The 15,386-nt window shown below is 37.3% G+C and overlaps 2 protein-coding genes across 4 annotated transcripts in view; one reads left to right on the forward strand and one right to left on the reverse strand.

Moving 5' to 3' along the window:
- The window catches only part of CROT (carnitine O-octanoyltransferase), a 51,417-nt gene extending 41,347 nt beyond the window's left edge, over positions 1-10,070 (forward strand). For both annotated transcript variants that reach the window (XM_035020482.1, XM_035020483.1), the window contains 5 exons: positions 5,928-6,051; positions 7,223-7,301; positions 7,390-7,483; positions 7,608-7,727; positions 9,102-10,070. In XM_035020482.1, the coding sequence (XP_034876373.1) occupies positions 5,928-6,051; positions 7,223-7,301; positions 7,390-7,483; positions 7,608-7,727; positions 9,102-9,222 (538 nt within the window). In that variant the 3' untranslated portion in view covers positions 9,223-10,070. The remainder of the gene's footprint in view (positions 1-5,927; positions 6,052-7,222; positions 7,302-7,389; positions 7,484-7,607; positions 7,728-9,101) is intronic.
- Positions 10,071-11,912: 1,842 nt separating this feature from the next.
- Positions 11,913-15,386, reverse strand: part of ABCB4 (ATP binding cassette subfamily B member 4) — a 74,528-nt gene continuing 71,054 nt past the window's right edge. For both annotated transcript variants that reach the window (XM_035020479.1, XM_035020478.1), the window contains 2 exons: positions 12,598-12,744; positions 11,913-12,166 (listed from right to left, as the gene is read on the reverse strand). In XM_035020479.1, coding sequence (XP_034876370.1) covers positions 11,960-12,166; positions 12,598-12,744 — 354 coding nt within the window. In that variant the 3' untranslated portion in view covers positions 11,913-11,959. The remainder of the gene's footprint in view (positions 12,167-12,597; positions 12,745-15,386) is intronic.

Here is a 15,386-nt window from a genome sequence, read left to right on the forward strand (position 1 = left end):
GTTCAATATGTGCCCTCTTTAATACCCATCACCAGGCTAACCCTCCTGGCATTATTTTTTGAAGAGACTGTTCATTGAATGGTCTAGATGTTCTTGTTTAAAATCAGTTGATTATAGATGTAAAGATTTATTTCTGGGCTTTCAATTCTATTCATTGGTCTATATGTCTCTTCTTGTGTCAGTACCATACTATTTTGATTATTGTATCTTTGTAGTAAGTTTTGAAATCCAAAAGTGTGTGTCCTTCACCTATGTTCTTCTTTTCAAGATTGTTTTGGCTATTCTTGAAATTCCATATGAATTTTAGGATTCGTTTTTCCATTTTTGCAGAAATGTTGGAATTTTGAATCTCTAGACTGCTTTGGGTAGCACTGTCACCTTAATGATAAATAGTCTCCAATCCAAGAACACAGAGCCCTGTTCCATTTATGTTTTGTAAAATTTCTTTAAGCAGTGTTTTGTAGTTTCCAGTGTATAGTGTTTTTGCTTCTTTGGCTAAGTTTAAGCTTGAGAATTTTATTCTTTTTTATGCTGTTGTAAATGGAATTGTTTTCTTAATTTTCTTTTCAGGTCATTCATTGCTAGTGTATGGAAATGCAGCTGATTTTTGTGTGTTGGTTTTGTCTTTAAGCTTTGTTGAATTTGTTTATTCTAATAGTATTTTGTAGAGTTGGGATCAAATCATCTGTCAGTAGAGATAGTTTTGCTTTTTTCTTTCCAATTTGGATGCCTTTTATTTCTTTTGGCTTGAACACCCAGTAGTACACTGAATTATCCTTGTCATATTACTTACTTTAGGTGGAAAGTTTTTAGTCTTTTACAATTGAGTATGATGTTAGCTGTGAGTTTTTCATAGATATCCTTTATCATGTTAAGGAAGTTTATTTCTATACCTAGTATATTGAGTGTTTTTATTATGGGGGAGTGTTGGATTTTGTCAAATGCTTTCCTGTGTCAAGGAGTATTACATTGATTTTCATTTGTTGAACTACCCTTGCATTCCTAGGATATATCCCATTTGGGCGTGGTGTATTGTCCCTTTAATATCCTGCTGAATTTGGTTTGTTAGTAATTTTTGCATCTTTATTTATAAAGATGTGTCTTCTTGTAATATCTGATTTTTAAAGCTTTTATTTAAATTCCAATTAGTTAACACAGTGTGGTATTAGTTTCAGAATCAATTTAGTGATTCAGCACTTCCATACAACAGCTGGTGCTCATCACAGCAAGTGCACTCCTTAATCTCCATCACCTATTTGACCCATCCCCCATGTACTTCTCCTCTGGTAACCATCAGTTTGTTTTCTATAGTTAGAATCTGTTTCTTGGTTTGCCTCCTCTTCTCCCTCCCCCGACCCTTTGCTTGTTTGTTTTGTTTCTTAAATTCTACATATGAGTGAAGTCATATGGTATTTGTCTTTCTCTGACTGACTGATTTAGCCTAATACTCTCTAGCTTCATCCAGGTCGTTGCAGATGGCAAGATTTCATTCTTTTTTATGGCTGAGTAATCTGTACATACCATATCTTTATCCATTCATCAGCAAATGGACATTTGGTCTGTTTCCATCATTTGGCTTTTGTAGATAATGCTGCTGTAAATATTGGGGTGTATGTGCCCCTTCAAATCACTGTGTTTGTGTCCTTTGGATAAATACCCAGTTGTGTGATTGCTGGATGGTAGGGTAGTTCTATTTTTAACTTTTTGAGCAACCTCCATACTGTTTTCCAGAGTGGCTGCACCAGTTTGCATTCCCACCAACACTGCAAGAGGGTTCCCCTTCTCCACATCCTCACCAACATCTATTGTTTCTTGTATTGTTGATGTTAGCCATTCTGACATGTGTGAGATGGTATCTCATTGTAGTTTTGTTTCCTTTTTCCCTGATGATGAGTGATGAGCATCTTTTCATGTGTCTGTTGGCCGTCTGTATGTCTTCTTTGGAAAAATGTGTGTCTTTGTTTTTGGTATCAGGGTAATGCTGGCCTCACTATGAGTTAGGAAATGTTCCTTTTCAGTTTTTTGGAGGAATTTGAAAAGGATTGGTGTTAATTTTTTGAGTCTTAGAATTCATCAGTGAAGTCATGTGGTCCAGGACTTTTGTTTGTTGGGAGGTTTTTTATTACATTTTCATTTCCTTACTTACAGTAGGTCCAGTCAGATTTCTGTTCTTTCTTGAGTCAGAGTTGGTAGTTGGTGTGTTTTTCAGAATATGTCTATTTCATCTAGATTATCCAGTTTATTGGTATATGGTTGTTCATAGTATTCTCGTATCCTTTTTATTTCTGTAAAGGCAGTAATGCCCTCTCTTTCATAACTAATTTTAGTAATTGGAGTTTTCCCTCTTTTTTTTGTTAATCATTGTAGCTAAATGTCAGTTTTGTTGATCTTGTCAAAGAACCAAATTTAGTTAACTTTTAATTTCTATATTTTGGTTATCTCTAGTCTTAATTATTTTCTTCCTTTTGCTAGCTTTGGTTCTACTTTGCTCTCCTTTTTTCCAGGTCCTTTTTTTTTTTAAAGATTTTATTTATTTATTTGAGAGAGAGAGAATGAGAGACAGCACGAGAGGGAAGAGGGTCAGAGGGAGAAGCAGACCCCCCGCTGAGCAGGGAGCCCGATGTGGGACTCGATCCCGGGACTCCAGGATCACGATCTGAGCCGAAGGCAGTCGCTTAACCAACTGAGCCACCCAGGCGCCCCTTTTTTCCAGTTCCTTAAGGTGTGCACTTAGTCTATTGATTTGTGATCCTTAAGGTGTGCACTTAGTCTATTGATTTGTGATTTTTTTTTTTTTTTTCGAATGCAGGTATTTACAGCTATAAACTTCCCTTTGAACGCTTTTCATCCTATAAGGTTTGGTAGGTTGCGTTTTCATTTTCATTCATCTCAGGGCATTTTCTAATTTCCCTTGTGATTTCTCCCTTGACCAATTGGTTGTTCGTGTGTTGTTGGATGTCTTCGTATTTATGAATCTTCCAGTTGTTCTTCTGTTACTGATTTCTGGCTTCATTCCATTGAAGAAGATACTTTGTATGATTTCAGTATTTTTAAATTTATTGAGACTTGTTTTGTGGCCTACTCAGTGGTCTTTCCTGGAAAGTGTTCCATGTACACTTGAGAAGAATTTGTATTCTTTTATGAAGTGGCATGTTCTTTATATGTCTGTTAGGTCTGGTTATTTATACTGTTGTTCAAGTGCTCTGTTCTTATTGATCCCCTATCTACATGGGCTATCTCCATTATTATTATTATTTTAAAAATTTATTTATTTGACACAGAGAGACACAGCGAGAGAGGGAACACAAACAGGGGGAGTGGGAGAGGGAGAAGCAGGCTCCCCGCGGAGCAGGGAGCCCGACGTGGGGCTCGATCCCAGGACCCTGGGATCATGACCTGAGCCGAAGGCAGACGGTTAACGACTGAGCCACCCAGGCTCCCCGGGCTATCTCCATTATTGAAAGTTGGATATTAAAGTCTCCAACTGCCATTGGAGTGCTGTCTGGTTGTCTCTTTAATTCTGCCAGTACTTCCATCATGTGTTTTAGGGCTCTTTTTAGGTGTATATATTTTTATAATTGTTATCTCTTCTTGATGAATTAAGCCTTTTATTAATATGTAATGTTCTGTTAGCCTCTTAACCCTATTGACTTAAAATCTATTTTGTCTGATAATATAGCCACTCCAACTCTTGTACTTACTATTTTAATGGAGTATCTTTTTTCGTCCTTTTACTTTTAACCTCTTAAAGTCTTTGTATCTATAGTGAATCTCTTGTAGATAGCATATAGATAGATTATGGGTTTTTTAATCCATCCTGTCAATCTCTGCCTTTGATTGAATAGTTTAATCTATTTACATTTAAAATAATTACTGATAAAGAGATATTTTTGTGCCACCTACCTATGTTTTCTGTAGGTCTTATTTGGTTTTTGTTTCTAAATTCTTCCACTACCTTTTTTTTTTTTAATTTGCTTGATTTTTTTTATAATGTACTATTTTGACTCCCCTCTTTTTCTTCACATTTTTAATCTATTTTATTCATGATTACCTTGGAGAATACAATTCATATTTTATAACAACCTTGTTTGAATAATAACAGCTTAGTAGTATACAAAACTCTGCTTCTGTACATCTCTGTACTCTTTATTTTGCCACAGATTACGTCTTTATACATTGCCCATTGATACAAGTTTATATTATTGTTTTATGCATTTGCCTTCTAAGTCAAATAAAAATAACTATTAAACATGTTGCTCTGTCTCGCATGTTTCCTATAAGTTCAGAGTTAGATCTAGACACTTGAGAGTAAGAATCAGTTATTTTTATTATTTTTTTACCATAGTAAGTCAAATAATTAATGTCATTTGTTTTCTGTTTCATTCTGTTGAGATTAAGAGTGGATTTGTTAGCCAATGTCCATTATAAAGTTTCCTCCCTGAGTTTTTTACCTAATGGTTTTAGTAAGCATTGGTGATCATAACCAAGATCTATTTTTTTATTAGAGGTTACAGAGCAGTGATATTTTTACTTACTGCTTTTATTTTTAGTCTGTTTTTTTTTTTTTAAAGAATGTTAGTGTTAAGTTTTTATTTACACTTTCTCCTTTGTACTTTATTTATTTATTTTTTTTTTAAGATTTTATTTATTTATTTGAGAGAGAGAATGAGAGAGAGAGCGCATGAGAGGGGGGAGGGTGAGAGGGAGAAGCAGACTTCCTGCCGAGCAGGAAGCCCGATGCGGGACTCGATCCAGGGACTCCAGGATCATGACCTGAGCCGAAGGCCGTCGCTTAACCAACTGAGCCACCCAGGCGCCCTCTCCTTCGTACTTTAAAAGGATACTATTTCAGCTTAGGGAGACAGCCATATAGACACACTGGGCAGAAGAGGCTTAGTAATTCTGTTTGAGCCTTCTTATTGCCCATGTTCACATCTTTTCCTCTCATCCATTTGATGTCTTTAACTCTGAATTCCAACCACCAGGAATAAGAATGTTAAGTAAGAGAGCTCTATATCTAAAATCATTTACATCATTCTTTAATCCAGGAAAACAGTCAGCACTCTGGGGAACTTCTTAGAGAATGCTTTTACTTCATTCTGTAGTCATTCATGTAGTGTATGAAGGAACTAAAGGCCAAGGACTCTGTATTATCTATTGCTGTGGAACAGTTACCACAAACTTAGTGGCAGAAAACGGTAAATGTTATTTCATATTTTCTGTCTCACAGGAACCCAGGTGCAGGCTAACTGGGTGCCTCTGACTTCAGGGCTCCTGAAGTTGTAGTTAGAGTGTCATTCAGCTCTTTTCTCATTTGAAGGTGCTCCTCAGAGGGGATCTGCTTCCAAGCTCTCCTGTGATTACCAGCAGAGATCAGTTCCTTTCAGGTTATTTTCCAGAGGCCTCCCTCAGTTTCTCACCATCCTGGCCTCTCTGTAGGGCACCTTCCAGCATGGCAGCTGGCTTTCCTCATGCTGAGGAAGTGAGACCAAGTAAGATCTCTCTTTGTAACCTAATTTCAGAAATGATATCTTATCACTTTTGTCCTGTTCTTTTCATTAGAAGCAAATCGCAAGGTCCATCTCATACTCAAACTGAGGAGTTACACAGAGTATCACTACCAGGAGGCAGGGATCACTGGGGTTGCATCTTGGAGGCCACCTGCCACAGACACACTGCCCTTACAGAGCCTGACCCCAGCCAAGCATTTGAAACAGCCCGTATTGTACCAGGTCCTGTGGATCAGAGTACTTTTTTACTCTTGGATTACTGAAAGTAGTCTCTTTGTTATTGAAGGTCTGAACAGTGGTCTGTAGTGTAGAACTTAGTCTCTGACTAAAGCCGGCTTTATTAGGTAAGCTTTCTTTGTAATAATATTTGAGCATTTTCTTTCTTATGACATGTTCTTTTTTTTTTTTTTCTTGTAGCCCTGGCAGCTGCTATGAGACTGCTATGACAAGGTATTTTTACCATGGCCGAACAGAGACTATGCGCACGTGTACAGTAGAAGCGCTCGGGTGGTGCCGGTCCATGCAGGATCCTTCTACTGGTGTGAGTATTGAAAGGAAAAAAATGCACCGTAATTATTTACTTCTTTAAAGGAACCTTAGTCCTTGAATAACTACTTCTCTGCTTCAGTTCCCCTGGATCAGTAAAATACTTGCAGATATTTGTCCCTCGAGTTTTCAAAGCATTCATTCATTTACCAGTGAAGTGTATACTTGGAAAGAATATGAAACAGGAAAGACCTGAGAAGAAGCCCCTTTGTGTCACTTTCTAGGCAAAGTATCTTTAATACCATGAATATTTTACTATTATTGATCTACCTTTAGAATAACACCAGTAAAGTGCAGACTGTCCCAAAGTGCCTTCAAAGGAAGCTTTTCTTGATATGGTTGAAAGTTTTTGAAATCACAGATTCTTGTTTTCATGTATTAGAACCAGAACAGTTGTGTTTTGTTTTATACTTTTTTAAAGCAGTCTCTGTACCCATTGTGGGGCTCAAACTCACAACCCTGGGATCAGAAGTTGCATCCCTTACCAACCAAGCCAGCCAGGTGCCCCTGTCCTTTTTAAACCATTTAAACAGTAGGGTAGTTCCTTCCCACTGCTGTTTTGGTGTCATATTCTTTAGTTTTGATAGACACGGTTATATATAGGTTCATTTATTTTAATATCATAGAACTGTTCCGTTATCGTTTTTGAACAGCTCTGTGTTAGTTTTGAAATCCTAGTTGCTTCTGTTTTGACACTTAACGAATATCACTTCAGTGCTGCCCACAAGTTCCTATTTTCCTTTCCTGGAAAGAAATCATCAAGATGAAGGACAATATAGGAAAGAAAAGGCAGTAGAAGTAAGGAAAATATATAGAAGCATGTGTCTTTCTTTTTTAAAAGATTTTATTTATTCATTTGACAGAGAGACACAGCGAGAGAGGGAACACAAGCAGGGGGAGTGGGAGAGGGAGAAGCAGGCTTCCCTCTGAGCAGGAAGCCCGATGTGTGGGACTCGATCCCAGGACCCCGGGATCATGACCTGAGCCGAAGGCAGACACTTAACAACTAAGCCACCCAGGCGCCCTAGAAGCATGTGTCTTAATATCTTTCTAGAAATCTTTTCTCTCTCAGATTACCCAAATTATGTTCAATTATGTTGAATTCAGGGTTTTTTAAATTTGGTTTCTTAATAGTTTACTGAAGTATGTCTTGATTTTTAACTCAGCTTTTTGAGCGGCAGCAGAAGATGTTACAAGCTTTTGCAAAACATAATAAAATGATGAAAGATTTTTCAGCTGGAAAAGGTACCTACATTGGAATTATTCTGACTTTAAAAAAATTGTCTCATGTTGAAAAATTTTTTATACCTTCATACTTGGGGTTTCATTGCAGGATTTGACCGTCATCTTTTAGGTCTTTTACTCATAGCAAAAGAGGAAGGTCTTCCTGTTCCAGAACTCTTTACAGACCCACTTTTCTCCAAAAGGTAATATAATGTAGTGTTTTATAACTTGATCCGTCAAATCCTTTTTTCTGATGATTAAAAGCTCTTCAGAAGCAATATAAGTTTCTGTCAGCCTAGTAAAATATCCTCTCTTTATGCCACACAGTGGAGGAGGTGGAAACTTTGTTCTCTCAACAAGTCTGATTGGTTATTTAAGAATCCTGGGAATGGTGGTTCCCATGGTCCACAATGGCTATGGATTTTTCTACCACATCAGAGATGACAGGTAAGGCTATTAGGTATTTAATGTATGTTTTTTTCGCTATCCTGTTTTTGGGACACTTGGTGAAATCAGTCCTTTAGGTGTTTTGTGCAGAACACCATTTAAAGTTGCTCAGTGACATACCATCATCATCAGAACCCAGTACACATTTTAACATACTTGTTCTACCCAAGGTGTTTTATGCTAAGTTCAGATAAAATTTGATTGCCTATAAATATGTGGTGCTTCGTGTAGTCATAGATAGTACTGATGTGACCAAGAGACTAAGTAAATTAATTTATGTTCAAAAAAAGAATGTTTTTCCAATTCAGATGCACTTCATTTGTGTTGTATGAGGTTTGTGGAAAGAGAAAGAAAATACTATAATTTGGTAGGTGGAGAACAAGATAATATGAAATTAGTAGAAAGGCTTGGGAGGTCCTCATTCACATAGTCCAGCCGTCCCTTCTCAGAGGTCTTTGAGAGCTTGGGAGATGGTGGAAGGCATGACCTGTCCCAAGAGAGTTTCTGTCTGGCTTTTCTAGAAACATCTTCTCTCTCCTCTTACCCTTTCTCTATTTTTTTCTTTTTTGAACTGTCTTCAGGCGCTATATATTTATTTTTTATTTTTTTTTTTAATTATGTTAAGCACCATACATCATTAGTTTCTGATGTAGTGTTCAATGATTCATTGTTTGCGTATAACACCCAGTGCTCCACGCAGTACGTGCCCTCTTTAATAGCCATCACCAGGATAACCCATCCTCCCACCCCCCTCCCCTCTAGAACCCTCAGTTTGTTTTTCAGAGTCCATAATCTCTCATGGTTCATCTCCCCCTCCGATTTCCCCCCTTCATTCTTCCCTTCCTGCTATCTTCTTTTTTTTTTTTTTTTAACGTATAATGTATTATTTGTTTCAGAGGTACAGGTCTGTGATTCAACAGTCTTACACAATTCACAGCGCTCACCATAGCACATACCCTCCCCAAATAGTTCAAGTTTCAGTGCAAACAGTTGCGTGAATTCACTCTTAAACTCATTACATTAGGGAATGTTAGGAAGGTTTTCTGTTGTTCTTGTTTTTAGGAAGAGGTGGGTGGGTGGGTTGAACAGAGTAAGACCTACTCCAAAGCACTCTTGAGCTCTGGCTAATTTTTTGTTCCTTTTGTCCTTAGTCTCCAGTCACACAGATTAGGTATTTCTAGCATTATGTCTACATATGGCTTTACCTTCAGTTGTGTCCAGTTACATTTACCTAATGTCAGCAAGAATTCACACTTGTTATGTGAGTAGCTAGATGCAGTAAAGGTCATGGCTGTATTCATCGTCACCATTTGGAGCCTCTTTGTGTTGTGATTTTTGCATAGTACTTACTCATTTTTTATTTGTGCTTCACAGGTTTGTTGTGGCCTGTTCAGCCTGGAAATCCTGTCCAGAGACTGATGCAGAAAAGCTAGTTCTGCTGGTGTTTCAGGCTTTCCATGATATGATGCAGCTGATGAACACTGCTCATCTTTAGAGACTAATCATTTATTTAGCATTTATAAAAATATTAAACTGGGTGTGGAGAGTGGGTTGGTGATGTGAGATATGAAGGAGTATTTTAAGGAAACTTGTTAAATGTAGAAATTAGTAGAATCATGCTCTCTAAATTTATTCTCACATAGGAAGATAAAAATAGGATTTTTAAGCTTCCTCTGTTGCAGTAGCAATGCAAATTGATATAATGAAATATGGAACTATGCAAAAGTTGAAGATAAACCTCAACAATGCAAATCTACAAATTTTAATAATGCAAGTCTTACTCTTACAGTATTTTTGTTGGTTACCTATATAGGTTATAAATCCTCTCTCTGAACATCATTGTGTAGGGTCTGTCAAGCACTGTAACATTTCCTAGTTGCCAAAGGGTATGGAATACATGATAAGATGTTAACTTCCCTGAAATCCTTGCCTTCCACATTCACCACAGGGATACAAGCCTACTGTGTTTGATGGGAAAGACCACTACAATTTAATGGTCATCAAAAGTAGAGCTTCTGTTGGACAGAAGAATTAGAGGTAGGTTTATACTCTGAAGCACACACAGAAAAACCCTAACAAAATTCATTATAGTATATTGAACTTAGTTTTGTGAATATAAAATTAAAGCACTTATTTTTAAAATTAGAGTTGGTGACTTGAAGAAGATTGCTGAATCAAATTCTCAGGATTTTACAGGTTTTTTTCCTGCTGTTCAAAATAGAAAATAAAGTTCTCAGTCATGTAGCTTCTTATTTTGTGTTTGGATAACTAATCTACTCCTGTTTGACCTTATGCTTTCTGGTCTAAGTTATGTATTACTGTGTAAAAAAAAACCACCCAAAACTTACTGTCTTAAATCAATTTATTATTTCTCATGATTTTATCAGTTGATTGTGCCCAGTTGGATAGTTCTTCTGGTCTTGCTGGAGTTTATTTATGCAGCTGCATTCATCAGAGTGCTGGACCGAGGCTGTAAAGTTGAAGATGCCTCCCCTGCAGCCTGAGGACTTGGTACCTGGGACTCTGTCCATGTGGTCTGATTATTCAGTATTCTAGCCTTGCCTTGAGTACTTGGCAGTGGGAGTGTTCTAAGAGAGAAAGGTAGCATCTGCAAGGCCTCTTGAGGCCTAGGCTCTGAAGTCACAGGATATTACTTAATTTGAATTTTAGTGGTGAAAAGTTGTAACAGTAGTCTAGATTCAAGGAGTGGGGGAAAGTGTCATCTCTTGATATGAGAAAACAGCAAAGTCATTTTATAAATGTAGATAAGTAGGTGCATTTACTGGGGGCTGTTTTTGTAGCAATGTTCTATATCAAGATTATAGTGTATTTACTGGTTGTATACATCCTTTAAATTTTCCTGTCTTCTGAATTTGGTAAGACTGGTTTATTGTTTCTTTGTGAAAACATTGAGTTGGCTTCTGTGGCACTTGATATATCCCTAACAGATTTCTTCTTCCCATTCTATACTGTGGACCTTTTTCCTCACTAGTACAATTTTATATACTACACTGCGATGGCTTTTAGAATCATTCGGTTGGTGGTTTTTAAAGGTCTAAAGACGGGTATTTTAGAAAGTGTTCACTTCCTGCAGAGAAACCTCTTCTGTGATACTCTAACATGTTTCCCTAACCTGCCTGAAGTTAAAAATCACCTGGAATGCTTTTTACAGAGAGATTTCTGGGCCTCTACCCAAACCTGTAGAGTTGGTTCCAGAGGCTTTTGAGTCACTGAGGTAATGTACCCCTTGTCCCATTCTTCTCTTGGTTAACATGAAATTTAGTCCACTATACACATGGTTTCGTTTGAAAGCGTCTTTGGTAAGATCTGGTTTGTTACAGATAGAGGAACTTACTAGTTTGGGTAGTTTACTGACCTAAAGAACCTGTGATAGTGGTGAGAACTGATACTGCTTCAGTGAATTATAAAGAAAACAAATGGAAACGTAAGGAAAAAGATTGCCGTGTGGTTAGCTTCTAAAGGTGGCCTGGATTTTTTTTTTTTTTTTTTTTGGTGCTCTATCTACACATATTATGGGCAAATTAGTGATAAAAAGTAATGGAGATGCTATAGAACCTCAGCATTTCATTGTTATTGCCAATGTTTCAAATTGCAGTTGAGATAATTGAAATTTTTATTGAGTTAAAATTTTCAGAGCTATTCAATGGTATGTGGTTGGTTGGTGTTTTTTTTTCTTTTTGCTTTATGGAACAGATGTGTGTCTGTAAAGTTAGCTTATCTAAGGGCTATCTCATTTCTCTTGGACTTTGATGATAAAGCTGGGGAATACATTTATTAAAAAAAAAAAAAAACTCCATTCCCAAAAGAATAATTTGGAAAGTCAGCAAGGGAGAGAGTAGGCAGTGGAACAATATATTTTTCCTTTGTTCTTGTGAAAATTGTTCCCCAACCATCGTGTCATCTACCCAACTATTCAGGACCGTAAGAAGTTTCCCTGGGTCTGTGATTTCTGTTAGTTCTACAAGTTTATGTATCTGAACTTTGCTTTCTCTGTATGTTTCTGGTAACTCAAGAGCTAGGCTGCTGTTTTTATAACTCATCAAGACAGGTTACCACTTTTTACTCTTACATTTCAGATGCTATCATATCAACACCAAATGGGATGTTCTAAATTGATATGGAATAAGATATACCTGTATTTTATGATTTGTAAAAGATTTCTAGTTTAAGTCAGAAAAAGTTTTAATTTGAATTTAAGATCTAACAAGAGTTCATAAGTTCTGTGTCCCAGCCTGGACACTGACCATGGAAAAATAGATGCCTTTCTGAGCCAGCAACTGTTGATGCGTGCCATGCTCCTTGACCTTGCCATTCTGAAACACCACTATTAAGTCTGCATTCTGGATGGTGGACAGGCGGTGAGCGATCACAATGCAGGTGCGGCCTTCTCTGGCTTTGTCCAGGGCTTCTTGGACAATCTAATGGTGAATCAGAACAGAAGTCTTAAACCTTTACCATCACAACAAAATGTTACCTTTTATTATGCATGTGTATTTTTACATAAATGGCATTATAGTCTAGTTCCTTTTTAGTCTAAAAGCGAATTCTCACACTAAATCACAAGTATTTAAATTTTCTGTCCATCAATGTATCTTACTAGTTCCCTTGTATTATTTTATCTTCTAGTTTTTCATGATGAAGGTGCTAAAAATGTGAGGTATGCAGCTTTTTTCTTTTGAATGCTTTTTTTTTGGCTTATGAAATTAAGATCATTTTACAAAATTTGGGAACTACTGGAAGGAGTAAGGTTTTTTTAACTTCAAAATATAACCAGTAAAGTTCTATTTTTTTCATGACCAAAAAACTTCTATTGTACAAATTAAATGGAACTTGAGCAGAGAGGCCCCACCTTTTCACTTTCAGTATCCAGAGCTGAGGTAGCTTCATCCAACAATAGGATTTGAGGTTGTCTGATGAGGGCTCGAGCAATAGCAATCCTCTGTTTTTGACCTCCTGAGAGCTGAGTTCCCTTATCTCCCACTCTTGTTTCATATTTCTGCAAGTTAGCCATTAGTAAAGTTAATCAAGTCCTAACCCAAAAAATTACTAATGATATACTGCATAAACTTGTACTTAATATTTGATAGTTCTACTTACACAGGAAAACACATTTATAAACAAAAGTTGCTATAACAGCTACATAGTGATCCATTTAGTATTTTTCCCACTTAAGAGAATATTCATTTTCAGAGTCAAACTAGAAAACTAGTTACTTTAGTTCTTAGTGGTATTCTGCAACAGAAACTTGAGCACTGAATTCCTACCATTCTCATAATGCCAATTGATCTTATGTGTTTGGAGTCCTAAAAAGATTAAATAGAAATATTTAACGTGAAATATTCATATGACCCACATGGAGCCTAGTTTATTCTCTTATACCAAAAACTTCGAGAAATACAAAAATTCCTACCCTGAAGGAATTTATAATGTGATGAGAAAAACTGGGTGTACAGCATTCAGTATAAAGTCCAGTATGTACCAAATGAGAGGTATATGCAACCTGCTATGAAAGATCAGAAGAAGCGAATAAAAATTATGGAGATAAGGTAGGAACAGAAAGGAGAGATGCATGAAGGAAAGATAGCTTTGTACATAAGTTGGGATGCTGGATCATGAGAAAGAACATTCTAGGCTGAAAAAGTATAGAATGAATAAAGAGCCAAAGAAGTACTGCAGCGCTTATGTAGTAACATGAATTAATTTCCTGAAGTCCAGTATCAGCAAAGTTTTTCTATTAATCAAATCCTATACTTGAAGTCAGTGACTACCTGTTAAGGATAAGGCTAACTAACATGGAGGGGGGTTTGAAAGGTTTGTTCTTCATTGAAGATTTCTTTCTTTGAGAGAGAGCGCACACAAGCAGGAGGGGCAGAGGGAGAGGAACAGAGAGAATCTCAAGCAGGCTCTGCACGGAGCAGGGAGCCCAACATGGAGCTCCATCCCACAACCCTGAGATCATGACCTGAGCAGAAACCAAGAGTCGGATGCTTAACTGACTGCGCCACCCTGGTGTCCCTAGGGTTTGAAAGTTTTTAAGTGTGATTGCTCATTACAGCAGAATACGAAGCTAGATCAATACCACAAGATTAATGATCCCTGCCATCACTTTTAGTGGCTTCGAATCCTCTGCAGGAGTACTCACCTTTACCCATTCCTGAAGAAAATTGTTTAACTGAACCTTTCCTTATTTTTCAAATCCATATTGACGTCACTGCACTTTGGCTACAGACCTAGCAGCTATAACAAGCTAACGGGAGCGTTGGGGACCGTAACGGAGGAGTATATGTCCTCTCCAAAGGAATAACATGGAACATGAAAGAAAAACTTTATACAGAAATGAACTTAGAATGGATCATGGACTACAATGTAAAATCATAAAAACTTAAAGAAAAAAAAATGGAGAAATTCTTTAGGACCTAGAAGGCCTAGGCTAGGCAGGAGTTCTTATATTTGATACCAAAAGCACAATTGCAAAAGGAAAAATAAAAAGTTTGGCTCTGCATATGGCCCTGTTAAAGGATGAAAAAAACAAGCTATCGACTGGGACAAAGTATTTATAAACTATATATCTGACAAAGGACAGATACATATAAATTTCTCTCAAAACTCAACATTTAAAGAAAATTAGAAAATGGGCAAAAAAACAAGGCATTTCACCAAAAAGGAAATACAGGTGGCAAGTTATAAAAAGATGTCCCGGAGCTCCTGGGTGGCTCAGTCAGTTAAGCGTCTGAGTCTGGATTTCGGCTCAGATTGTGATCTCAGGGGCATAAGATTGATCCCTGCATCCGACTCCACGCAGACATGGATGCTACTTAAAATTCTTTCTCCCTCTGCCCCTCCCCGCGCTAATAAAAAAAAATAAAGTCAACATCATTTGCCATTAGGAAATCCACCACAATGAGCTTTACTGCAATCTATCAGAATTACAACAGCAAATGCTGGGAAAGAGGCAGAGAAAATTTCATTCCTACTTACTGGTAGGAAGGTAACATGGCACAGCCACTCTGGAAACCAGGTTGGAAGTTTCTTAGAAAGCTAACCATGCAATTACCATATGGCCAGCAATTGAACTTTGGGCATTTATCCCAGAGAAATAACAACTCAGGTTCACACTAAAACCTGTACACAAGTATTTACAGTGGCTTTACTTTGAATAGCCAGAACCTAGAAACCACCTAGATACACTTCAACAGGTGAATGGTTAACCAAATTGTGGTACAATCCATATCTATCCTACAATCCTAATCATCCTACTAAAAAGAATGCCACTGAAGAAGTAAAGAATGTACTACAGATACAAGAACTTCAGGGAATTACGCTGAGTGGAAAAAGCTAACCTCAAAAGGTTATATATTGTATGTGTGCTTAATGACATTCTTAAAGTAAAAAATTACTGAAATGGACAACAGTTAGTGGTTGTCAGAGGTTGGGTGGTGTGAGGACAAAAGGGAAGGGGGGGGTTGTGACTCTAACAGGGCAGCATGAGGGATCGAAGTGGTGATGGAAATGTTCTCTATTTTTTTTAATAAGAATTATATTTATTTACAATGAGCTTGGTAAGTGCTAAGTAAATTCCATCTCATAAGCTCATAGACTAACCCAAAGAACAACCTGGTGTAGAGGACCTGATGGGAG

Source organism: Mirounga leonina, unplaced genomic scaffold, assembly GCF_011800145.1.
Source record: "Mirounga leonina isolate KUSES-001 unplaced genomic scaffold, KU_Mleo_1.0 Mir_174, whole genome shotgun sequence".
In the NCBI taxonomy this organism is placed as follows: domain Eukaryota; kingdom Metazoa; phylum Chordata; class Mammalia; order Carnivora; family Phocidae; genus Mirounga; species Mirounga leonina.